Below are 27,007 nucleotides of genomic sequence, written 5' to 3'. Positions count from 1 at the left end.
CAGCAGATGGTACAATACGACTGGTAGCCGTCATCGTCATGTCCAAGGTGCTCCTGGCCGCGTCGGCTGGGAGCGCCTGGGCAGACATGGGCGCAGGGACTAAATTTTTAGTGACTTGACCAGGTCATTCTCTTTAGTCCTGCAGTCAGTCCTATTGAACCGTCTTATGGTGAGCAGGCAGGCAATATGGATTGCTAGCAGTCCTATTGTACCGTCTTCTGCCGAGCAGCCATTAGATGTGGATGGCATGCAGTCCTTCTGCACCGTCTGCTGCCAGCCAAAGATGTAAAAGATAGATGGAGTGGATCAAAACAAGAAATAGACCAGATTTGTTTTGTACTCATTTGCCTCCTCCCCTGTCTAGGGGACTCATTCCTCTAGGTCACACTGCAGTCACTCACAGAGAAGGTGCAGCGAGGTAAATCTAGCCATGTATCAATCAGAGGCCAGGCTAACCTCCTTGTTCCAATAAGAACAATAACTTAGGTGCACCATTTCTTATTGGAACCCTCCGTGAAGTCCTGCCTGAAATACTCCTTGATGTAAAGCCACCCCCTTTGTTGATTTTAGCTCCCTGAAGCCAACCCTGTAAGCCGTGTCGTCAGTCGCCCCTCCCTCCGTCAGAGCAACGGCAGACAATCATTCCACGCCTTTTTTCTGTGCGGACGCCATACCAAGGCAAGCATGGAGGCTGCTCAGCTCACTTTGGCAATTAGGAGCACATTAAACACCACACGCATTATCCAGCAGTATATGCAGCACCAGAACCTGGCAAAGCGCTACCGGGCGAGGAGGCGACGTCAGCGCGATCACGTGAGTGATCAGGACATGGACACAGATTTCTCTGAAAGCATGGGCCCTGCCAATGCATGCATCATGGTGCTAATGGGGCAGGTTCATGCTGTGGAACGCCGATTCTGGGCTCGGGAAACAAGCACAGACTGGTGGGACCGCATAGTGTTGCAGGTCTGGGACGATTCCCAGTGGCTGCAAAACTTTCGCATGCGTAAGGGCACTTTCATGGAACTTTGTGACTTGCTTTCCCCTGCCCTGAAGCGCATGAATACCAAGATGAGAGCAGCCCTCACAGTTGAGAAGCGAGTGGTGATAGCCCTGTGGAAGCTTGCAACGCCAGACAGCTACCGGTCAGTTGGGAATCAATTTGGAGTGGGCAAATCTACTGTTGGGGCTGCTGTGATGCAAGTAGCCCATGCAATCAAAGATCTGCTGATATCAAGGGTAGTGACCCTGGGAAATGTGCAGGTCATAGTGGATGGCTTTGCTGCAATGGGATTCCCTAACTATGGTGGGGCCATAGACGGAATCCATATCCCTATCTTGGCACCGGAGCACCAAGCCGCTGAGTACATAAACCGCAAGGGGTACTTTTCAATAGTGCTGCAAGCTCTGGTGGATCACAAGGGACGTTTCACCAACATCAACGTGGGATGGCCGGGAAAGGTACGTGACGCTCGCATCTTCAGGAACTCTGGTCTGTTTCAAAAGCTGCAAGAAGGGACTTTATTCCCAGACCAGAAAATAACGGTTGGGGATGTTGAAATGCCTATATGTATCCTTGGGGACCCAGCCTACCCCTTAATGCCATGGCTCATGAAGCCGTACACAGGCAGCCTGGACAGTAGTCAGGAGCTGTTCAACTACAGGCTGAGCAAGTGCAGAATGGTGGTAGAATGTGCATTTGGACATTTAAAGGCGCGCTGGCGCAGTTTACTGACTCGCTTAGACCTCAGCGAAACCAATATTCCCACTGTTATTACTGCTTGCTGTGTGCTCCACAATATCTATGAGAGTAAGGGGGAGACGTTTATGGCGGGGTGGGAGGTTGAGGCAAATCGCCTGGCTGCTGGTTACGCGCAGCCAGACACCAGGGCGGTTAGAAGAGCACAGGAGGGCGCGGTACGCATCAGAGAAGCTTTGAAAACCAGTTTCATGACTGGCCAGGCTACGGTGTGAAAGTTCTGTTTGTTTCTCCTTGATGAAACCCCCCGCCCCTTGGTTCACTCTACTTCCCTGTAAGCTAACCACCCTCTCCTCCTCCCTTCGATCACCGCTTGCAGAGGCAATAAAGTCATTGTTGCTTCACATTCATGCATTCTTTATTCATTCATCACACAAATAGGGGGATGACTACCAAGGTAGCCCAGGAGGGGTGGTGGAGGAGGGAAGGAAAATGCCACACAGCACTTTAAAAGTTTACAACTTTAAAATTTATTGAATGACAGCCTTCTTTTTTTTTGGGCAATCCTCTGTGGCGGAGTGGCTGGTTGGCCGGAGGCCCCCCCACCGCATTCTTGGGCGTCTGGGTGTGGAGGCTATGGAACTTGGGGAGGAGGGCGGTTGGTTACACAGGGGCTGTAGTGGCAGTCTGTGCTCCAGCTGCCTTTGCTGCAGCTCAACCATACACTGGAGCATACTGGTTTGGTCCTCCAGCAGCCTCAGCATTGAATCCTGCCTCCTCTCATCACGCTGCCACCACATTCGAGCTTCAGCCCTCTCTTCAGCCCGCCACTTACTCTCTTCAGCCCGCCACCTCTCCTCCCGGTCGTTTTGTGCTTTCCTGCAGTCTGACGTTATTTGTCTCCACGCATTCGTCTGTGCTCTGTCAGTGTGGGAGGACAGCATGAGCTCGGAGAACATTTCATCTCGAGTGCGTTTTTTTTTCTTTCTAATCTTCACTAGCCTCTGGGAAGGAGAAGATCCTGTGATCATTGAAACACATGCAGCTGGTGGAGAAAAAAAAAGGGACAGCGGTATTTAAAAAGACACATTTTATAAAACACTGGCTACACTCTTTCAGGGTAAACCTTGCTGTTAACATTACATACATAGCACATGTGCTTTCGTTACAAGGTCGCATTTTGCCTCCCCCCACCGCGTGGCTACCCCCTCAACCCTCCCCCCTCCCTGTGGCTAACAGCGGGGAACATTTTTGTTCAGCCGCAGGCAAACAGCCCAGCAGGAATGGGCTCCTCTGAGTGTCCCCTGAAGAAAAGCACCCTATTTCAACCAGGTGACCATGGATTATATCTCACTCTCCTGAGGATAACACAGAGAGATAAAGAACGGATGTTGTTTGAACGCCAGCAAACATACACTGCAATGCTTTGTTGTACAATGATTCCCGAGTACGTGTTACTGGCCTGGAGTGGTAAAGTGTCCTACCATGAAGGACGCAATAAGTCTGCCCTCCCCAGAAACCTTTTGCAAAGGCTTTGGGAGTATATCCAGGAGAGCCGCGAATGCCAGGGCAAAGTAATCCTTTCACATGCTTGCTTTTAAACCATGTATAGTATTTTAAAAGGTACACTCACCGGAGGTCCTTTCTCCGCCTGCTGGGTCCAGGAGGCAGCCTTGGGTGGGTTCGGGGGGTACTGGCTCCAGGTCCAGGGTGAGAAACAGTTCCTGGCTGTCGGGAAAACCGGTTTCTCCGCTTGCTTGCTGTGAGCTATCTACAACCTCATCATCATCTTCTTCGTCCCCAAAACCTGCTTCCATATTGCCTCCATCTCCATTGAAGGAGTCAAACAACACGGCTGGGGTAGTGGTGGCTGAACCCCCTAAAATGGCATGCAGCTCATCATAGAAGCGGCATGTTTGGGGCTCTGACCCGGAGCGGCCGTTCGCCTCTCTGGTTTTCTGGTAGGCTTGCCTCAGCTCCTTCAGTTTCACGCGGCACTGCTTTGGGTCCCTGTTATGGCCTCTGTCCTTCATGCCCTGGGAGATTTTGACAAAGGTTTTGGCATTTCGAAAACTGGAACGGAGTTCTGATAGCACGGATTCCTCTCCCCATACAGCGATCAGATCCCGTACCTCCCGTTCGGTCCATGCTGGAGCTCTTTTGCGATTCTGAGACTCCATCATGGTCACCTCTGCTGATGAGCTCTGCATGGTCACCTGCAGCTTCCACGCTGGCCAAACAGGAAATGAGATTCAAAAGTTCGCGGTTCTTTTCCTGTCTACCTGGCCAGTGCATCTGAGTTGAGAGTGCTGTCCAGAGCGGTCAAAATGGAGCACTCTGGGATAGCTCCCGGAGGCCAATACCGTCGAATTGTGTCCACAGTACCCCAAATTCAACCCGGCAAGGCCGATTTAAGCGCTAATCCACTTGTCAGGGGTGGAGTAAGGAAATCGATTTTAAGAGCCCTTTAAGTCGAAATAAAGGGCTTCATTGTGTGGACGGGTGCAGGTTTACATCGATTTAATGCTGCTAAATTCGACCTAAAGTCCTAGTGTAGACCAGGGCTTAGTGTATCAGGCTTCCTAACTGAGAGTGATTGGAAACATTATTCAAGACTATTTTGACATATTATGGCTAGAGTTTTTCACTGAATTTCATCAAAAATAGAATATAATCCTCCCTCCCTTGTGCCTTTTCTCAGCTGAACAAGGAAGTACCTCCATGACTTAACTTCATGGCCTTTCTAACATTCATCTTTAAACAGAACAAAAGATTTGGAAGCTCTTGGAAGTTGTTCATGCATTTTGAAGAGCCAAAGAAGAGGCTGAAGCCCCACAAAAATGTGTTATCCAAACAGATCAGAATGTGTTTCAATAATGCAAGGTCCAGCCTTGTCCAGTACTCTTAAAATTCTGTTCTTCTAGAAGCAATGCCTCCTCCTGGACTGAAAGAGACAGTGCTTCCCTAGAATAGATCTGCAAAGCTTCTGAGTGATCTTGCACACAGATTACCACTAGACATTGTGTACGATAGACACACCTCAGCAAATCCAGTTCTTGACAGAATAGTTACATCTCTTGTTCTTGGGAAAATAATCATACTGTTTTCTGAAGGAAATTATACTAAGATCCATCCAGAGAGAACAGACATTTTTTGTTATCTGTAAATGGTATTTCTGTGATGGACAAGATAAGACCCTAACATACTCCACCTTTTTGTTTTTGATCTGTTATGATGCTATTCAATTCTCTTGTCATGCTGAAATGTCTCTATTCAAAAGCAGCCACTGTTACTAACATTTAATTTGCACTTTTCCAGTTAGATTAACACAGAGTTCCACATCTCCACTGTGTTTGAAGCCCTGTGCTTTACTAGACATCCAAAACTGAACTGATAGTTTCAGAAATATATATGCCAGGGTAAGTCTAATTTTAAAACATCAGCTGTCTATAAAAGTAATTTTGGGCCATACTACATCCCAATAAAGAGACCAGAGGGGCAAGAAAACTCCACAGGATTCACCTTACAAAGTTTCCTGCCAATTGTCCATTCAATGGGGAAGAGTTTGGAGGGGCCCAGAATGGGGAGAAATAAGGCAGAATTAGCAGGAAATGGTGACATGGACTCCTCCCAACCTTGTCTCCAAAACTCATGACAGCATTTTCCACAGGAGCCATCTACATGCTTCTAGGCAGGAAGAGTATATTGCCATGGAGAGAAAAACTTCTTCCCCTTCCAAGCAGGCATGGAGGGATCTGCACTCAGAGGACCCCCGCACACACTTAGATCTCTGGGAGATGTTCTAGGTCACAATCTGCAACTCATAAAACTTAAACTGTAGTTTAGGGGAGGAAGGGATTGTCTTATAATTGAGTATAGGTTTGTGAGCCAGGAGACCTAGGTCCTCTTATTTAAGTCTGTGTTACTGGCTTTCTGTGTGACCTTGGGAAAGTATCTTACTTCTGTTGCCCCATCTGCATTATTGGGACAAAAATACCTATCACAGAGATGTTACAAGGCCAATTAGATTGGAAGGCATTTTTGATCCTGGAATGGAAGGTGTTACAGAAGTGCAAAGTATTTTTTTATTATTATTCCATCATACTAGACTGGGGATGATCTTCATATACCTGCTAGTGAACAAATGGCCACATCATTAAATTAAAAAGTAAATAAAAGGAAAAAATACCCCTTTACAGTTGGTACTAATTGGCAGTTCTATTGGCAATCTCTGTCAAAAGGCAAAGGATTAAAAGGGCATGGAGACACTGGTTGAGGGAGGGCAGAATGAGGGAACTTGCTGTCTGTATCATATGGTATGTGTTCTGTGGATAGAAAAACTTCAGACACCTGTGTTAGCAATCTGACATCAAGAAAATCTCGGCCCCAGCAATTGCAAATTAGCCGTTTGATTGTTGGAATCTGGATTACCTTGAATCACTAATACTAAGTATGTTAGAATGTTGGACGCAATGAGTCTCAATTGACTTCAAGTTATGAAGGAAAATTGCTTTTAATGGCCTATGACGAATGAAGGGAGTCCTTCTTATAGTCGGGGCTGGTAGCACCACCTATTATTAAGGTTGCCTAAAACTTCCCAATGAATTTAACAGGCAGCAGGTTTAAAACAAACATAAGCAAGTACTTTATCACACAACGCACAGTCAAGCTGTGGAACTCGTTGCCAGGGGATGTTGTGAAGGCCAAAAGTATAACTGATTTCAAAAAAGAGTTAGATAAGTTAATGGAGCATAGGTACATCAATGGCTATTAGCCAAGATGGTCAGGAACACAATCCCATGCACTGGGTGTCCCTGAACCTCTGACTGCCAGACACTGGGACTAGAAAACAAGGGATGGATTACTCATAATTGCCCTGTTCTCTTTATTCCCTCTGAAGCATCTAGCATTGACAACTGTCAGAAGCCAGGATACTGAGGTAGATGGACAATTGGTCTAACCCAGTATAGCCATTATTATGTTCCCATTATAAGACCTTGTTTTCAGTTGTTTATGACTTTGCCAAACTTTAGCTGTTTGGGTTGAAATTTTCCATGCTGGATGTCCTCTTCAGGCTGAAATTTTTTATTTATTTATTTTACTTCAGCCAGCACAGTTCAGTCATTTCTACCAACAAGGAGAACGAGGCTAAGGAAAAATATATTATTTTGCCCATGTTAAAAATTGCTTAGTAGAGACTTGCTAGAGCTTAACAGCTAAAACTTCAGATGATTCCATCTTCACTGAGTATGCTTGAGACGCTCACAGCTCCTAGTGCTGACCAAACTATGCATGCACTATCCCCACAGAGCAACAGAGAATATACTCCAGCCCAGGGCTGTGGAGGCTTAGAAGGACTTTCCCTGTAATGGCTGCTCCCAGCGGCTCTGACCTATGGCGGAGTTGAGCACTGGAACTGAAAAGCATCCTGTGCTCTCGGTGACCCTCTGCTGGCACATAGGCCATGCGAAAAAGAAAACTGTCTGATTCAAATGAAAAGGGGACAAAAGCCAAACTGTGGGGAGGGAGGAAATAGTTTGGGACAAGAAGTCTGATAAGACTGGGACAGAATCATAGGGTTAGAAGGGACCACAAGGGTTTCTAATCCAACCCCCTGCCAAGATACAGGATTTGTTATGTCTGAACCATCCAAGACAGATGGCTATCCAGCCTCCTTTTGAAAACCTCCAGTGAAGGAGTTTCCACAACCTCCCAAGGCAGTCTGTTCCATTGTCCTACTGTTCTTACAGTTAGGAAGTTTTTCCTAATCTAGATCTGCTATGCTGTAGTTTGAGCCCATTGCCCCTTGTCCTGCCCTCTGTGGCAAGAGAGAACAACTTTTTTCCATCTTTTTATGGCAGTCTTTCAAGTATTTGGAAACCGCTATCAATTTCCTCTTTTCCAAATGAAACATACCCAGTTCTTCTTTGAGTGATTGTTCACGTCTATTCCCATTAGGTGTGTGCGTGCAGCGTGCACGGACGTCGGAAACTTCTTCCCTTAGCAGCTCCCACCGGGACAGCGGGGGAGCACCCTAGAGTGGCGCCCTCATGGCGGTGTATATATTACCCTGCCGGCCCAACCCCCCCTCAGTTCCTTCTTACCATCCATGGCGGCGTTGGAACGTTCTCTCCCTCGTACATAGTTATCAGTTAATTATCACTAGTTTAGAAATCCTTTGTTTCAGGTGTCTGGAAGCTACTTCAAGCACCAGCCTTGGGCTGGGCATGCTGCAAGCTCAGGGTTTTAAAGCTTGCGGCACGTGCCGCAAGTCTGTGCCCAACAGTGACCCCCCTCACTCCTGACTCCAGTGTCTGGGAGAGTCTCACCAAGCTGAGCGCTGCAAGATCTGCAAGGCCTTTAAGCCACGCACCAATAAAGAGAGAGACTTTCACCTTTCATTCAGCTCGTAGCATCCTACTTCCCAGGAGTGCAGAACGAGCTTGCAGATTGCCTCAGCAGGTCTTACCACATGCACAAGTGATCAATCAGGTCGGACATCATACAGTCAGTCTTCCAGAAGTGGGGTTATCCCCAGCTAGACCTCTTCGCCACCAAGAGCAACAGTCAGTGCCCTCAGTTCTGCTCTTTCCAAAACCACAGTCTGGGTTCAGTCGCCGATGCGTTCTTAATACCATGGGGCGAGAGTCTGAAATATGCCTTCCCTCCGATCCCGCTTGTCCACCGGGTCCTCCTCAAAATTCACAGAGACAGGGCGACGTAATCATGATCGCCCCGTCTTGGCCCCGTCAGGATTGGTTTACAACCCTTATAGAGTTGTCTGTGGAGGCCCCGATTGCACTGTCCATCCACCGAGACCTGATCACACAGGACCACGGGTGCCTCCTTCACCTGAACCAGCAATCCCTGCACCTCATGGCGTGGAAACTGTGTGGCTAAATTCCACGGAAAGATAGTGCTTTTAGTCTGTGAGGCACATTCTCCTCGGCACTAGGAAACCTTCCACTAGGGCGACCTACCTGGCGAAATGGAAAAGATTTTCCCGTTGGTGTGAACCCAAGCGCCTTCAACCACTCCAGGCTACCATCCCAATTATTCTAGAATACCTCCTGCACCTTAAACATCAAGGTCTAGCCCCTTCCTCCAACAGAGTACACCTGGCAGCCATTTCAGCTTTCTATCCAGGGAACTCTGGGCTCTCGGTGTTTTCTAATCCCATAGTGGGGCTATTCCTCAAAGGTCTGGAAAGGGTGTTCCTGTATTCTCGCCCCCGTTTCCCAACCTGGAACTTGAACTTGGTCCTCTCCAAACTCATGAGCCCACCATTTGAGCCCCTGGCCTCTTGCTCCCTCCTCTATCTTTCTTGGAAGATGGCGTTCCTGGTGGCCATTACATCAGCGAGGAGGGTGTCCGAGCTGAGGGCCCTCACCTCTGAACCACCTTACAGAGTGTTTGATAAGCACAAGGTGCAGCATAGACCTCACCCTACATTTCTCCCCAAGGTGGTCTCCCAATTCCACATGGGTCAGGACACTTGCTTACTGGTGTTCTTTCCAAAACCCCACATGAGCCCGAGACACCGCAGCCTGCACATCCTGGATGTCTGGAGAGCCCTGGCATTCTACATAAAGCGAATGAAACCTTTCCTCAAGTCGACCCAATTGTTTGTCGCCATAGCCAACAGAATGAAGGGTCTTCCTGTTTCGTCCTGGATCACAGACTGCATTCGCACGTGCTATGAGTTGGCCAAGATTCCAGCCCCAGCAATCATGGCCCATTCAACCAGACCACAGGCATCTTCGACAGCCTTTCTGGCTCAGGTCCCTATCCATGAGATCTGCAAAGCTGCCACCTGGTCTTCAGTACACACATTTACAGCCCACTATGCTATTAACCAACAGGCCACGGATGATGCGGCCGTCGGCAGAGCTGTTCTCCATTCATTCCATGACTCCTACCCTCCTCCTATGGTAAGCTTGGAAGTCACCTAATTGGAATGGACATGAACAAACACTCAAAGAAAATACAGTTACCTATCTTTTCGTAACTGTTGTTCTTCGAGATGTGTTGTTCACGTCCATTACAATACCCACCCCCCTTCCCCTCTGTTGGAATCAACGGCAAGAAGGAACCAAGGGGGGGAGGAGTTGGGCCAGCAGGGTAATACATACACTGCCATGAGGGAGCCACTCTAGGGGGCTCCCCTGCCGTCCAGAGGGGAGCTGCTAAGGGGAAAAGTTTCCAATGTTTGTGCACGCGGCGCGCGCGCACCTAATTGTAATGGACATGAACAACACATTTCAAAGAACAACAGTTACGAAAAGGTCGGTAACAGTCTTTTCCTTCAGCCTTTGCTCATATGGCTTGTATTCCATCCTTTTGATCATCTTTGTTGTTCACCTCCTTTCCAGTTTCTCCACATCCTTTCTATACACTGCTGACCAAAACTGGACACAATAATTCATTTGAGGTCTAACCAGCACTGAGTAGAGTGGTATTATCACCTCCCATTACTTGCATGCTAGACCTCTGTTAATGCACCATAAAATTGCATTTGCTTTTTTTGCAACAGCATCGCATTGCTAACTCATGTTGAGGTTGTGATCCACCACAACTCCCAGATCGTTCTCAGCAATGCTGCTGCCAAGCCAGTTATCCCGCATTCTGTATTTGTGCATTTGATTTTTCTCCCCTAAGTGTAGCACCCTACATTTGTGTGTGTTGAATTTCATTTTGTTGTCTATAGCCCAGTTCTCCAACTTATCAAGATCCCTCTGAACTTTAGCTCTCTCCTCAAAAGTGTTGACAACTCTCCTAGCTTTCAGAGTGGTAGCCGTGTTAGTCTGTATCAGCAAAAACAACGAGGAGTCCTTGTGGCACCTTAGAGACTAACAAATGCCCAAATAAATTTGTTAGTCTCTAAGGTGCCACAAGGACTCCTCGTTGTTTCTCCTAGCTTTGTGTCATCAGAAAATTTGATCAGTAGGGGTCTGGCCTGCATTCCATGTTCCCAGATGACTGGGGGAGAGAAACAGTGAGTTAGATTCGGGGCAGTGGACTGGGAGCTGGAGGATCAACTGGGACTGGCTGGGCAAAGAGACTGTGAGCCAAGGGGGAAGCAGCTGGGACTGGAAGCTGTGTTAGGGGAGACTGGGAGCTAGTGAAGGAAATGGGGGTAGGACCAGGAGCTATTTGGCTTTTGGGGGGGATAGGAGGAACACTGATGCCAGATGAGGAGATTAGAGTAGGTTCTGGGGAGAGGTGAAGACTGGGACTAGGAACCAGTTGTGGGAAGGAGGTGGTGGCAGGGGAAGGAGAATCTGACAAGGAGCTGTAGTATAGGGGCAGAACTGTCACAGACTGGGCAAAGAGACTGAGACATGGAGTCAGGGCAGGGGAAAATCTGAGATTAGATGAGGAGCCCAGGAAGGAAGACTGGGTCTGGAAGCCAATAGTGGGAGAGGAAACACAGATTGGACGAGGAGCCAAGAGGGGGGAAATGGGTCTGCTGGGCAAGGAGACTTGCACTGGGGTGGCATGAGAGGCCTGAGTAGCGGAGAGTGGGACAAGGTGCCAGGTATGGAGAAGAGAGACTTGGGAGAAGGACAGGTTGGAGGGGATGGGACAGAAGAGATCAAGCTTCGGGGAAACAGGCAGAAGAATGTGTGCCCCCTAGTGGATGTTCCCCTACAGATCCTGGAATGGAACCCAACCTCCCTGAGTCTGTCTTCCTCTACTCTCAGCAACTATCTGTGAAACCCATTGGCAAAATGTGTGTCTTATCCCTCTCTAGTGCTGATCCCCATAAAAGATGACACCGTAGTGCTGCTATCAGTTACACCCTTAGCTGAAGTGGCAGAAGCCTTTGCTGTGTATCTAAATGTCCCAACCCTGCTGATGAACTACAGGGGTGTTATTATGATACCATATGATGGAATTTGTTTTTCAGTTTGTGTACATACTCATATTGGTAGCCCATGCCATATTCCATGCTGCCACATCTTCACTGCTATTTTTTACTTCCGCACACCAACACAGAAGCTCATTAATTTCTCATGAACAACAGGGAGACTGATTACAGATTAGCTGTAGCTCACGAAAGCTTTTATGCTCAAATAAATTTGTTGGTCTCTAAGGTGCCACAAGTACTCCTTTTCTTTTTGCGGATACAGACTAACACGGCTGCTACTCTGAAACCTGTCAGTTTTGAAAGCATTTTGTGGTGACAGTAATAAGATCTTTAATTACATGAGGTTAGTTTGACCTCAGTTGTATGCAAGGTATTGGAACAAATTTTGAAAGAGAAAATAGTTAAGAACATACCAGTATGTGGGATAAAATATCAAATGGTTTTACAAAAGGTAGATCATGACAAACCAGCCTGATCTCTTTCTTTGAGAAGATGGATTGATTTTTATTTTATTTTTTTTAGACAAAAGCAATGCAGTAGATCTAATCTATCTTAATTTCAGTAAGGCATTTGATATAGTTCCACATAGGAAATTATTCGTTAAATTGGAGAAGATGAGGATTAATATATGAATCAAGAGGTGGGTAAGGAACTGGTTAAAGAGAGACTACAACGAGTCATACTGAAAGGTGAACTGTCAGACTGGAGGGAGGTTATTAGAAGAGCTCCTCAATGATCAGTCTTAGGACCAATCTTATTTAACATTTTCATTAATTAATGTTGGCACAAAAAGTGGGAGTGTACTAATAAAATTTGCAGATGACACCAAGTTGGGAGGTATTGCCAATGTGAGGAGAAGTGGAATATCACAAGCAGATTTGAATGACCAAAAAACTGGAGTAATAGAAATAGGATGAACTTTTATAGTGCAAAGTGAAAAGTCATGCAGGTAGGGATTGACAAGAATTTTTCCTATAAGCTGGGGATGACTCGGTTGGAAGCGACAGAGGAGGAGAAAGACCTGGGTGTTTTGGTTGATCACAGGATGACTGAGCCACCGATGTGATGCAGCCATGAAAAAGGCTAATGCAATCGTAGGATGCATCAGGTGAGGTATTGCCAGTTAAGATAGGAAAGTGTTATTACCATTGTACAAGACACTGGTGAGACCTTTGGTATAATTACATTGCTCAGGGGTGTGAAAAATCCACACCCCTGAGTGACATAATTATGCCGACCGTAACCCCCCATGTAGATAGTGCTAGGTCGTTGGGAGAGCTTCTCCAGCTGACATAGCTACCGCCTCCTGTGAAGGTGGAGTATTAAGCCAACAAGGGAGCTCTCTCCTGTCGGCTTAGACTGTCTTTACCAGATGTACTACAGCACCGCAGCTGTACTGACGTAAATTTGTAGTGTAAACCTGCCCTAAGAAAGGCAAATTCAAACTGGAACATGTGCAGAGAAGGGCTACTAGGGTGATCAGAGGAATGGAAAACCTACCTTAGGGGACTTAAGGAGCTTGACTTGTTTAGCCTAACAAAACGAAGGCTATGGGGAGATATGATTGCTCTCCATAAATACATCTGAGGGATAAATACCAGGGAGGGAGAGGAGTTATTTAAGTTAAGCACCAATGTTGGCACAATAACAAATGGATGTAAATTCACCATCAACAACGTTTGGCCTGAAATTAGATGGAGGTTTCTAACCATCAGAGGAGTGAAGTTCTGGAACAGCCTTCCATGCGGAGCAGTGAGGGCAAAAAATCTAACTAGTTTCAAGACTGAGCTTGATAAATTTATGGAAGGGATTATATGATGACACTGCCTACAATGGCTGGTGGCTGATCTGCTACTGCTAGTAACAAATATCCTCAACAGCCAAATATGGGACAGTAGATGGCGAGGACTCTGAGTAACAACAGACAGTTCTTTCCCAGGTGTCTGGCTGGTGGGTCTTGTTGACATGCCCAAGGTCCACAATATTTGGGGTTGGGTTTCCCCTGGTCAGATTGGCAGTGGCCCTGGGTTCTTTTGGGTTTGTTTTTTTTGGTCTCCTTCTGCAGCATGGGACATGGGTCACTTGCAGGTTTAAACTAGAATAATGGTGGATTCTTTGTAACTTGAAGTCTTTAAATCATGATTTGAGGACTTCAGTTACTCAGCCAGAGGTTATGGATCTATTACAGGAGTGAATGGGTGAGGTTCTGTGGTCTGCAATGTGCAGGAGGTCAGACTAGGTAATCACAGAAGTCCCTTCTGGCCTTACAGTCTATGAGCCTGTACTATTTTTTCCACACGACTCCAGCCATATTTACTGCACAGGATGGATGTGCCCTGGAGATGGATGTTGTCTGTGAGCCCTGTATTCATTTATTTCAGAAGTTGGAAGTTCATTTATTTCACATTCAAATGTGGCAGAGTATTGCAGAAAGAAGAAAGATGGTCTTATGTTTAAGGCAGTTGAATGCTGCCCTGGGAGAACTGGGTTCTATCCCTGCCTCTGCCAGAGTCCCTTTGTGATGCTAAGCAAGTCACTTAAACCAAACTTTCCAATGGGTGTTCACTCAATGCATGTTCCTTATTTTCTGGGCGCCAGACTTGAGGCTCCAGGGTCTGATTTGCAGACATGCTGAGCACTCACAATTGCAACTGAAATCAACGGGAGCTCTGCTTGAATATATAAAGCGCTATATAACAGTAACATCTCTGAAAAATTAGGTCATAGACATCTCAAATTGGGCACCCAAAATTATTGGATACTTTTGATACTTTAATCTCCCTGTGCCCCAGGGCCCATCTGTAAAATGGGGACACCACCATCTCATCTCAAGGGGTTTGGTGAAGATGAATAAGTTAATGTTTATGAAGCACTTGGATCGTATAGTGATGACAACCATAGAAAAGCCAATGAGGAAATTAATCATTCTGACTTTATAGCAGGCTTTGAATAAAATGCAGTAAATAAGGCCTAAGGCCACATACTGAACAATGAGGATAAAACAAAATGTTGAATAGCTGCTTATTAAGTGAGCACTGCCCAGCCTGTGCACTGAATGAGGCAGGGGTCCTGTTGGAAAATATCGTATGTGAGCATGTAATGAAAAACTACCCGAATGCATATGCACAAGGGGGCGGAATTAAGACCTTCATTCTAGCATTTCCTAACCTTTGAGTACTTGACTTTACAACCTTAATACTGTTCACTGTTATTTCTAGAAGAAAACTTAGAAGTATCTTATTGGAATTGTCTGTGATAAGGAGTAGGCTTTAATTAATTATTGATGCTTTCCCCCTTGTTTCTATAAGAAGAATAAAAAATAGCTTATTCCTTAGACAAGTTTTCATTATGTGCTTCCTCTGCATGGCCAATAACTTCCTTTCTAAAATAGGAACTGTTCTAGTGTTACATTCCATTTAGAATTTCTGAGATTCTGTAAACAAATCCAGGATCACTCCACTGACAAGTGGGAGTATCTGAGTGTATTTGCATATCCCATCATTATAATCTTCACTAACATGGGATTTGTTTGTTTTCTTTGTATCGTCAGCTGGTCCTCACCAGCACAGAACCCTTTTAATTCCCCAGGAACGACAGGAAGACCACTCGCGTGCAGATTACTCAGCTTTTAAGTTTAACAAAAATGTGATTTTTAAAAATATGAAGAATACTGTATCAGACAGATGTATGATAGAGCGTCACTAATCAATACCCAGGAGAAAGGCCCACTGTAGATTGGTGAAGCTTTATACTAGAGAGTTTTGAGTTTGGGGAAGAGACATCAACATTGAGGGCTAATTAGAATTAATATATATTTATAATGTATTTCAGGGAGTGACCAGAGGTGATGGGAGTGTTGCCCCATGTCTCATGGAGAACTAGATATTACTCGCACCAATCATGACTCTGGCAGAACCTCATTTGGCTGTGTTTCATTCTGAAAAACTCAACAATCCGTTTTTGGACTAGGTTCGCATTTTGCTGCAGTGCAGTTTAGTCAGGTTCTCCTGTCTTGTAAAGAGACATGTTTGATTGCAATATTAACAGAGTTAGGAGAGAGATTCCGTTATTAAAGATTGTTGTCTGTATTTTCCTTTTTTGAAAATATGGAAGATGAAAAGCCTTAACTTCTTTCATGTGAGAAACTCCGAGAGTGACTTGGCCCAGTTCTGACTACAAGAAAAGGGAGTGTAAAAAGGAAAAAATAAACATCAGGAGGGTGTGAACATTGAAAAATGTAGTAATCACTCATAGTTGCATTCCCTTTAATGCACTCCATTGTATATCGTTATCAGACAGTGACAGTATGTTTCCTTCTTTTGTGTGCAGTCCCAAATTTTATATTATGTTAATGTAGATTTATGTGTAAATTTAACACAGAGAGGCTTTTTTCTGTCATAACCAGTACTCTTACACATTCATACACTGACTGGGTATGGTATTTTCTAACACTGTGATCCTGTCTGCACTGGCCAAGGAAACTGTTAGGACCGCTTCACAAGTCATGTGTGGTGATGGCTCATGTCTGAACATGGCCCTTGTAAGCAATGTGTATACATTAATTCTCTGGCCATTAGGGGCTTGATACTGCTCCCATTTAAGTCAGTAATAAAAGTCTCATTGACATGGAGGGAGCAGAATCAAGCCATAGAATTAGGAGCTTACACGTCTCTTTGTTTACTTTGTTTACTTTGCTTTAATTAATGTTATAGGGAAGCATGATCTAGTAGTTTGATTAAAGTCCAGGACTGGGACCCAGGAGGTCTGCCACAGACTTACTGTAAGACCAGTCATTTAACATCCGTGCCTCAGTTTCCGCAGCTTCAGAATATGGGTGATAATATTTGACTGGGAAGTTGTGAGGCTTCATTCATTAATGTTTGTGAAGGATTTTAAGATCATTGATGGAAAGCTTTATTATCCCTGCTGATAAAATTTGTGGATGACACAAAGACTGGCAGAGTGGTAAATAATGGTGAGGACAGCACAGTCATCTGGATCACTTGGTAAACTGGACCCATTCAAATAAAATGTATTTTAATGCAGCCAATTGCAGTTATACATCTAGGAACAAGGAATGCAGACCAGATCTATAGAATGGGGAACTGTATCTTGGAAAACAGTGACTCTGAACAGGATCTAGGAGTCATAAAAGACAAACAACTCGACATGAGTTTCCAGTGCAATGCTGTGGCAAAAAGGGCTAGTGTGATCCTTGAATGTATAAGCAGGAGAGTAGGAGTAGGGAGGTGATTTTAACCCTGTGTATAGCACTAGTGAGACTAGACTATTGTATCCAGCTCTCATATCCACATTTTAAAAGAATGTTGAAAAATTGGTGAGGGTGCAGAAAAGAGACACAAAGATGATTCAGGGGCTGGAGAAAATGCCTCACAGTGAGAGACTTAAAGGAGCTCAATCTGCTTATCTTATCAGAAAGAAGATTGAGAAGTTACTTGGTTACACTGAATAAGTACCTATAGGGGGAGAAAATATTAACTACAAAAGGACTCTTCAATCTAGTGGAGAAAGGCATAACAAGAGCCAATGGTGAGCAGAAGCCAGACAATTTCAAATTAGAAATAAGGCACAGATTTTTAGTACTGAGGGTGATTAACCACTGGAACAAATTACCAAGGGAAGGGGTGGATTCTCCATTTCTTAATGTCTTAAAATCAAAACTGAATGCCTTTTCTAGAGGATATGCTTTTAGCCAAATACTAGTAATTGGGCTCACTACAGGGTGACATTTAAGGGCCTGTGATATACAGTAGGTCAGACTGGGTGATATAATGTTCTCTTCTTGCCTTAAATGCTATGAAAGTATCAAAGAGTAAAGTGGTGTTATTATTATTATTATTTTATTATTTCATTCTATAATAGTGAAGCAAGCCTAAGTTGTACTTTATAATAAGATCATATTGCCTTGAAGGCAATATTTGTTTTCTCTTATTTGTTTAAATTAGAGATGGCATGGCCATGGTATACCTCACCTATTAGTCCATACAAATGCTAATCACCAGTTGGCAGGCTATCAAAAGTTGTCCTTTCTTTCTTGACATCTCTCCCAGAAGGTGCTTGCTGACTTTGAGAGTGCTATTTACAGTAGTTACATCACTGTGTTAGCCACTCACGAGGATCTTAAGGGCATTTTCTCTCTCAATACTATTGGTGGTTCTAGTGAGAGGATTTCAAAGAGAGTAATGTCAGAGAAAATGGCACGGCTATTTCCTGGAGAGATGAGGGTTGAGAGTGAAATGTGAGATTTACGAGCAGATAAGAGTAGCTGGGTAGGTCCATCATGATCTCTAATGTAAATCACTGGGTGTGGTGGGGTGAATTTAAGAACTAGAGTTGTTTGAAATGTCCATAATAAAACACAATGGAATGGGTTGTGCTTAGTTTCATTTTGAACTCAAAACATAACTTGATTTTGTTAAAAAATCATAAGCTTGGTCCAAGTTTTATTGGATGAGTTCACTTTAAGTCCACGCTTCTCACAAGCTACCTGGAAAAACTTCTTTTTCAACTTAACCCCTTGCCCTCCTTCAGGCTCCAGTGTCTGAAAATCTCCATGGAGAGCACTATCCAATTTTCAGAGATTCGCCTGTTAGGCCTGTTGTCTTTCTGCCCACCCGTCTCATCCAAGAAAGATTTTTCTAGGGTGCAGAGCCCTGTCAATCTGCAGCAGAGAGACAAGAAAGCTTCCTGTTGCCAACATTATGTTGTTACGCATGGAACAAGAGATGCCCCAAACTTCTTTGCGTGTTTTTTTTAGCTAAACGTGTAAGGCACTGTGGAGCTTCTTAGGCCTAAATGTGTCTATACTGCAAACAGAGGTGCAATTGCAGCTGAGGTAGACATACCCACACTAGCTTCACTGTGTACAGCCCCACCTGGAACCCTGGGTAGGTACTCACGTTGCTAGCGTGTGCCAGGGTCCATGCCAGTACATCATCACTGCTAGATTCAAGCTAGTGAGGGTATTCGTATTCAAGCTGTAGTCACGCCTCTGATGGTCATGCGGAATTACCCTAAGCGTACATCTATACTGCAGCTGAAAGTGGTCATCTGAAGCTCAGTAGATGTACATGTGCTAGCTTTGTTTGAGCTAGCATGCTAAAAATAGCAGTGTGGCTGCAGTGGCTTGAACTAGCTGCTCAAGTACCATCTGAAATCCTCGGTACATACTCAGGTGGCTAGCCTAAGATGCTGGCCATGCTACGATGGCCATGCTGCTATTTTTTGCAGATGAGCTTGATCAGAACTAGCATGTGTACATCTGCCTGAGCTGGGAATTACACCCCCCAGCTGCAGTGTAGGCTTAGCCTAAGACTCAGTACTTCAGTTGTGGGAGTAAGTGCTGCATGGTCAGAGGTATGTGTTGCATTCCAGGACAGCTTTTCTGAGTAAGATTTGGGGAGAGAGAGTGAAGCAGCAGGCTTTCCAGTTGTGCCCTCTTCTCTCCTTCATGAAAATTCAACAGTAAGGAACGGCCGCTAGAGGCCCGTGAACACTCCAGGAGGAAGAGCAGGCAGTAGTGTCCTCTGCCTTGGAAGACTTCAGACCTTGGGAGGAGGAAGTTACAAGCCACATTGAGCCATTCCTCCCTATTCCTAAGAGGAGTTCTTGTGGTAAGGGAGTGTCCCAGTCCTATTAGGAGTAGAAGAGGTTTATGGATGTGAAGTGCAAACTGGGCTGACACTCACTGGTTTCATAGGAAACTAGAGAATTTTGCATGAATTCACGTTGAGTTTTGAGTCTGTACGAACCCTAACCTCCAAACGAACCTGAAGAGATTTGAACCACTTTGAACAAAATCTGCTATGAAGTGAAGCAGGCCGCTTTTGCACTAGTTAAGGCTGAGATGGGATGACTCCTCAGCATTCTTTAGTTACTAATTCAGTAGCTGAAATAAATTTAATCTCTTACAGACTATGTGCATTTTAAGATTCATTCAAGCAAAGATTCATAACCCGTTGTTTTTGCCACACACCTGAAAACTGTCTTTGTTTGCAAGGAGTTGTTAAGCAGGGGGCTGTTTCCTTGTTTTTAACCACATAGGAGTGAACACTTCATGGCTGATAGACATTCTTTTTTCAGACTGGGTATATTCTCTCCTTATTCAGGAAGCTGGTGGCTTTTCAATGTACATGTGTTAGCCCCATTGTCTTTCTTCTTTCTACCTTCCTGCTTGTTTTCTTTTGCAGATGTCAGCAGCCATCACCGAGTCAGGGGACCTGAAATTTATCTCAGAGCATGACACAGATATAGACTCACCTGTGACACAGTAAGCAACAAATCATTCAAAGCAATTTGCAGTGTTATTTCTACAACTTCTCTTAGGAAACTGAGATATTGCCCGGGGGGAGGGGGGAGGTTACTTTGTTTTTTTAAGCGAGACAGCAAAACAAGAAGTTAAAATTAGGATAATTGGTCTAGAGAAGTGTTTAAGAAAAATAAAGTGAAAAGGAAATAATGGTTTGTTGTACTTTTTTTGCATAGGTATGTTACAGAGATACTGTAAGGAGTATAGTGTAAGGGAGTTGAGCTGTAATCCAGAGGTGCGGGATTGCCATGAAACATCCCTCAGCTCTTTTGATTAACCCATATTGTTATGAGCTGCCAACTACTTTCTGCACCTTCTAAGAATTAATTAATGTAAATTGAATGAGTTTGTCACATGTAAGGAAGACAAACAAGCCAGCATCTTTCATTATTACATTTGTATTTTAAGTGTGTGTGTGTGTGTGTGTGTGTGTGTGTGTGTGTGTGTGTACACATATATATGTAGCTACACAATGTGTGAAACTTTGAAATAAATAAGATCTAAACATTTTGCACAAGATTTTCCTTGTGGATGCATAAATACTTGCTTTTCCATGTCATCTTCATGTTATCCTAACTGTTGTTTGAAGTATCTGCATTCGTTTATTTTTGAAGAATACCTAGAAAATACTTATGTTCCTTGTCATTAACTTTTTTAGCCGATACATAAATGCAAACCACCTACTGAAAGGGAGAGCTGATCATATAATAACCTATGCTTGAGTGTTAGAGATGGTTTTTTATCTCTAATTTTAACCATGTCTCAAAACCCTCATTGCTAGGGCTCCATCTTTGTGTCTATATTCAGAAATAAATGGTTAAGGGAAGGTTTGCTTAACACTCATGTGCCATAAGAAAAGGGGCTGTACAACTGCACTGTGACACAATATGAGATTGCATTTTGAGCATAATTGTATTAAAAGGATTGTGTTCAAGAAGAAAATACATGGTTTAGGAGGAGTTCAAACAAACTTGATACAGTTTTTTAAAGACAGGACTCGGACCACGGTATGACAGGACTGCATAGTTAAAAATTCAGCAAAGGTGATTTTTTTTTAGCATCTTCAGAGTAGTGTAGGACCAGGGATTTATGAAATATGGAATTCACAAAGAATATGATCTAATTCAGGGTTTGGGGGGCATTACTAGGTATAAAATGTTCATTTAAAAGAGAAGTAAACACATCATGAGAGTAGGTTACATTAGCAATCTGGTTCAGATGCTGGATCATATGAGGGAAATAAAAAGCCTAAGGGTATGTGTATACTACCCGCCAGATCGGCGGGCAGCGATTGGTTCAGCAGGGGTCGATTTATCGCATCTAGTCTAGATGCGATAACTCGATCCCCGAGCGCTCTCCCGTCGACTCCTGCACTCCACCACCGTGAGAGGCGCAAGCGGAGTCGACGGGGAGCAGCAGCAGTCGTCTCACAGCAGTGAAGAAACCACGGTGAGTAGGTCTAACTACGTCGACTTCAGCTACGTAACTTAGATTGATTTCCCCCCCGATTCCTCTCCCCCCCCCCCCCCCCCCCGGGTAGACCAGGCCGAAGAAACCTTTCAGCTGCAGTTCAGAAAGGTGTTGGATGCCTGAGTCATCAGAATTTAAATTCTAGCAGTCTCTCTTCCTGCGCAGCAGGGAGTAGGCATGTCACAGAGATGCCACTCCAAACATGAGAGGGACTGAAGGGCATGCTACTCAATGAGGGGGGAAAGACAATAACAGAAAATGTGGAAATGGCAGAGGTGCGTAATGACTTCTTTGTTTCGGTTTTCACCAAGAATGTTGGTGGCGATTGGACGTCTAACATAGTGAATGCCAGTGAAAATGAGGTAGGATCAGAATCTAAAATAGGGAAAGAACAAGTCAAAAATTACTTAGTTAGATGTCTTCAAATCACCAGGGCCTGATTAAATGCATCCTAGAATACTCAAGGAGCTGACTGAGGAGATATCTGAGCCATTAGCAATTATCTTTGAAAAGTCATGGAGGATGGAAGACATTCCAGAAGACTGGAAAAGGGCAAATATACTGCCCATCTATAAAAAGGGAAATAAGGATAACTGGGGGAATTACAGACCAGTCAGCTTAACTTCTGTACCCAGAAAGATAATGGAGCAAATAATTAAGAAATCAATTTGCAAACACCTAGAAGATAATAAGGTGATAAACAACAGTCAGCATGGATTTGTCAAGAACAAATCGTGTCAAACCAACCTGATAGCTTTCTTTGACAGAGTAACAAGCCTCGTGGGGGGGAAATGGTAGGTGTGGTATATCTTGACTTCAGTAAAGCTTTTGATACTGTCTCACATGATCTTCTCATAAACAAATTAGGGAAATACAACCTAGATGGAGCTACTATAAGGTGGGTGCATAACTGGTTGGAAAATCATTCCCAGAGAGTAGTTATTAGTGGTTCGCAGTCATGCTGGAAGGTCATAATGAGTGGGGTCCTGCAGGGATCGGTTCTGGGTCCGGTTCTGTTCAATATCTTCATCAATGATTTAGATAATGGCATAGAGAGTACACTTACGAAGTTTGCAGATGATACTAAGCTGGGAGGGGTTGCAAGTGTTTTGGAGGATAGGATTAAAATACAAAATGATCTGGACAAACTGGAGAAATGGTCTGAAGTAAATAGGATGAAATTCAATAAGGACAAATGCAAAGTACTCCACTTAGGAAGGAACAATCAGTTGCACACATATTAAATGGGAAATGACTGCCTAGGAGGGAGTACTGCGGAAAGGGATCTGGGGGTATAGTGGATCACAAGCTAAATATGAGTCAACAGTGGAACGCTGTTGCACAAAAAGGATACCTCATCATTTCAGGATGTATTAGCAGGAGTATTGTAAGCAAGACATGAGAAGTAATTCTTCTGCTCTACTCAACGCTTATTAGGCCTCAACTGGAGTATTGTGTCCAGTTCTGGGTGCCACATTTCAGGAATGTGGACAAATTGGAGAAAGTCCAGAGAAGAGCAGCAAAAATTATTAAAGGTCTAGAAAACATGACCTATGAGAGAAGATTGAAAAAACTGGGTTTGTTTAGTCTGGAGAAGAGAAGACTGAGAGGGAATATAACAGTTTTCAAATACATAAAAGGTTGTTATAAGGAGGAGGGAGAAAAATTGTTAATCTTAACCTCTGAGGCTAGGACAAGAAGCAATGGGCTTAAATTGCAGCAAGAGCGGTTTAGGTTGGACATTAGAAAAAACTTCCTAGCTGTCAGGGTGGTTAAGCACTGGCATAATTTGCCTAGGGGAGATTGTGGAATCTCCATCATTGGGGATTTTTAAGAGCAGGTTGGACAAACACCTGTCAGGGACGGTCTAGATAATACTTAGTCCTGCCTTGAGTGCAAGGGACTGGACTAGATGACTGCACAAGGTCACTTCCAGTTCTATGATTCTGTGTCATTACTGTCCTGTTTGGGCAGACAGCAGTGCTGCAGAGAGGGTTAGTTCTCAGGCTTTGAGGATGCTGAGGCCATTTGAACATGATAATAGGAGTAGGAGAGACACTCCGGCTCAAAATCTGCTGCTACACCTTGACGGGAAGGAGCTAATTTAGAAGGGAAGGGGATTACATTAAAAAATGAGCAGGCAAGTTTTGTACAGTGCTTGTTTCTCAGGGACACATTAGGGTTTTTTTAAACCTTTAGTTTTCTTCCTGATGTTTTGCCTTTTCTAACAGGTTTCAGAGTAACAGCCGTGTTAGTCTGTATCCGTAAAAAGAAAAGGAGGACTTGTGGCACCTTAGTCTAACAAATTTATTTGAGCATAAGCTTTCATGAGCTACAGCTCACTTCATCGGATGCATGCAGTGGAAAATACAGTGGGGAGATTTTATATACACAGAGAACATGAAACAATGGGTGTTACCATACACACTGTAACGAGAGTGATCAGGGAAGGTGAGCTATTACTAGCAGGAGAGCGGGGGGGGGGGGAACCTTTTGTAGTGATAATCAAGGTGGGCCATTTCCAGCACTTTACAAGAACAGTAGGAGGGGAAATAAACATGGGGAAATAGTTTTACTTTGTGTAATGACACATCCATTCCCAGTCTTTATTCAAGCCTAAATTAATTGTATCCAGTTTGCAAATTAATTCCAATTCAGCGGTCTCTCATTGGAGTCTGTTTTTGAAGGGCTTTTTTTGAAGAATTGCTACTTTTAGGTCTGTAATCGAGTGACCAAAGAGATTGACTGGTTTTTGAATGTTATAATTCTTGATGTCTGATTTGTGTCCATTTATTCTTTTACGTAGAGACTGTCCAGTTTGGCCAATGTACATGGCAGAGGGGCATTGCTGGCACATGATGGCATATATCACATTGGTAGATGCTCAGGTGAACAAGCCTCTGACAATGTGGCTGATGTGATTAGGCCCTATGATGGTGTCCCCTGAATAGATATGTGGACACAGTTGGCAACGGGCTTTGTTGCAAGGATAGGTTCCTGGGTTAGTGGTTCTGTTGTGTGGTGTGTGGCTGCTGGTGAGTATTTGCTTCAGGTTGGGGGCTGTCTGTAAGCAAGGACTGGCCTGTCTCCCAAGATCTGTGAGAGTGATGGGTCATCCTTCAGGATAGGTTGTAGATCCTTGATGATGCGTTGGAGAGGTTTTAGTTGGGGGCTGAAGGTGATGGCTAGTGGCGTTCTGTTATTTTCTTTGTTGGGCCTGTCCTGTAGTAGGTAACTTCTGGGTACTCTTCTGGCTCTGTCAATCTGTTTCTTCACTTCAGCAGGTGGGTATTGTAGTTGTAAGAACGCTTAATAGAGATCCTATAGGTGTTTGTCTCTGTCTGAGGGGTTGGAGCACATGCGGTTGTATCGTAGAGCTTGGCTGTAGACAATGGATCATGTGGTGTGGTCTGGATGAAAGCTGGAGGCATGTAGGTAAGTTTAGCGGTCAGTAGGTTTCCGGTATAGGGTGGTGTTTATGTGACCAATTCTGCTGTCAGGGTGCCAATGCCTGAGATGATGGGGCTTCCAGGATTTCCAGGTTTATGGATCTTGGGTAGCAGATAGAATACCCCTGGTCGGGGCTCTAGGGGTGTGTCTGAGGATTTGTTCTTGTGCTTTTTCAGGGAGTCTCTTGAGCAGATGGTGTAGTTTCTTTTGGTAACCCTCAGTGGGATCAGAGGGTAATGGCTTGTAGAAAGTGGTGTTTGAGAGCCGCCGAGCAGCCTCTTGTTCATATTCCGACCTATTCATGATGACGACAGCACCTCCTTTGTCAGCCTTTTTGATTATGATGTCAGAGTTGTTTCTGAGGCTGTGGATGGCATTGTGTTCTGCACGGCTGAGGTTATGGGGCAAGTGATGCTGCTTTTCCACAATTTCAGCCTGTGCATGTCGGCGGAAGCACTCTATGTAGAAGTCCATTCTGTTTCGACCTTCAGGAGGAGTCCACCAAGAATCCTTCTTTTTATAGTCTTGGTAGGACTACAAAATCAGCGGCACTGCTATGGGTACCCGCATGGCCCCACAGTATGCCAACATTTTTATGGCTGACTTAGAACAACACTTCCTCAGCTCTCGTCCCCTAATGCCCCTACTCTACTTGCGCTACATTGATGACGACATCATCATCTGGACCCATGGAAAAGAAGCCCTTGAGGAATTCCACCATGATTTCAAAGGTCCCCCGCCACCCACTCTCGTGCTGGTAATAGCTCACCTTTCCTGATCACTCTTGTTACAGTGCGTATGGTAACACCCATTGTTTCATGTTTTCTGTGTATATAAAATCTCCCCACTGTATTTTCCACTTCATGCATCCAATGAAGTGAGCTGTCGCTCACGAAAGCTTGTGCTCTAATAAATTTGTTAGTCTCTAAGGTGCCACAAGTACTCCTTTTCTTTTTGCCTTTTCTGACATCATGGGGAGAGCTGCTTTTGAGCCTAAAACAACATTCTTCTCAAGTTCCTGTGCTATCTTGAAAGAAACAGGAAAGCAGCCAGTTGTGCATGTAAATATAGCTGCAAAGAAAGAGATTGTGAAGTTATTCCACACAAAAATTCATGTCTTAGACAAGAGTTCAGTCATGAGAGATAAAAACACAGGCAGGATTCAGGAGATTGATCTGTGGGTCAGAGTCCTTGAAAATACATGATCTGGACTGGATGCCAAGGTTCATGATTTCTTAAGACAGCAGTGCCTACCTTGTTGAGACAGTATGGAAGGATGATGTCATTCATGCATTTCTAATTGTTCTTCGACTAGCTCCTGCACTTTCCCACTCATGGGATGCGCTGGAGTACAGCTCCTGGTGGTGGAACATTTCATAAGTTTCCTCCAGAGTGCTCTTATGCCCCCTCCTCTCCTGCCTTCACTGTTCCTGAATATTCTGAGAGGGAGGCTATTAAAAGGAGTCATGGCACTGCAGCCACCTCAGTTCCTTCCAAACACAGAAGCAGAAAGACCAAGAACCTCTCCAGATTGATCCATCCTCTTTGAGGACTTGGTGCCTTACTTAGATTTTTTTTTTTAGTTAGGATTAATAATAGAAATTTTAGCTTACTCGTTTTCTTTATTAAGAGTATTTCTTTTTTTAGTGTTTATTAGATCCAGCACCTCAGTTCAGGTGTCTGTGGCAGATCTGAAGATGAAGAGACCAGGGTTTAAGAGTTGTGCCACTTGTCGTGCTGTATTCCCACTTTGAATGCCCATACCAGGCGTCTGGCTTGCTTAGGGGAAGGAATGCTCTCCTGCATGGTGCGCAGTCTGCAGCACCTTCATCCCAAGAGCTCACAAAGAGCGTCAGAGCCAGCACCAAGCCTTAGTACTTCAGGAGGCCCTAGCAGCCAAACCCTACCCACCTCTGTGAGTGCAGAGAGGCCCGTGTCAGCCCCTACCCCCTCAGGCAATAAAAAGCTCAAGATGCTGCTGAGTAATGTCCTCTGCTCCTTGAGTGAAAGCAAAACCTTCAGTACCAAAGGATCCTAAGCCATCAGATCCCAGTTCGAGACACAAATGGAACCCCATATGTGTTAGCAGAGCCAGTCCTAGTGGGAGCACCCCTTCACGTCCAGCACCTCTGTTCCAGATAAGATTATGGTGTGAGTTATGGCACCTGTTAGCAGGGCTGAGCCCCAT

The 27,007-nt window shown here is 44.6% G+C and overlaps 1 protein-coding gene across 7 annotated transcripts in view; it reads left to right on the top strand.

Annotated features, from left to right (window-relative positions):
* AHI1 (Abelson helper integration site 1) overlaps window positions 1–27,007 on the top strand; it is a 195,510-nt gene that overhangs the window by 165,296 nt on the left and 3,207 nt on the right. For all 7 annotated transcript variants that reach the window (XM_074948472.1, XM_074948471.1, XM_074948469.1 and 4 more), the window contains one exon: window positions 19,781–19,860. In XM_074948472.1, the coding sequence (XP_074804573.1) occupies window positions 19,781–19,860 (80 nt within the window). Of the gene's footprint in view, window positions 1–19,780; window positions 19,861–27,007 lie in introns of those variants that run through there.

The sequence above is a fragment of the Natator depressus genome, chromosome 3 (genome assembly GCF_965152275.1).
Source record: "Natator depressus isolate rNatDep1 chromosome 3, rNatDep2.hap1, whole genome shotgun sequence".
In the NCBI taxonomy this organism is placed as follows: Eukaryota; Metazoa; Chordata; order Testudines; family Cheloniidae; genus Natator; species Natator depressus.
The sequence above is the reverse complement of the archived record's forward strand: the minus strand, read 5'-3'. Positions and strand labels throughout refer to the sequence as shown.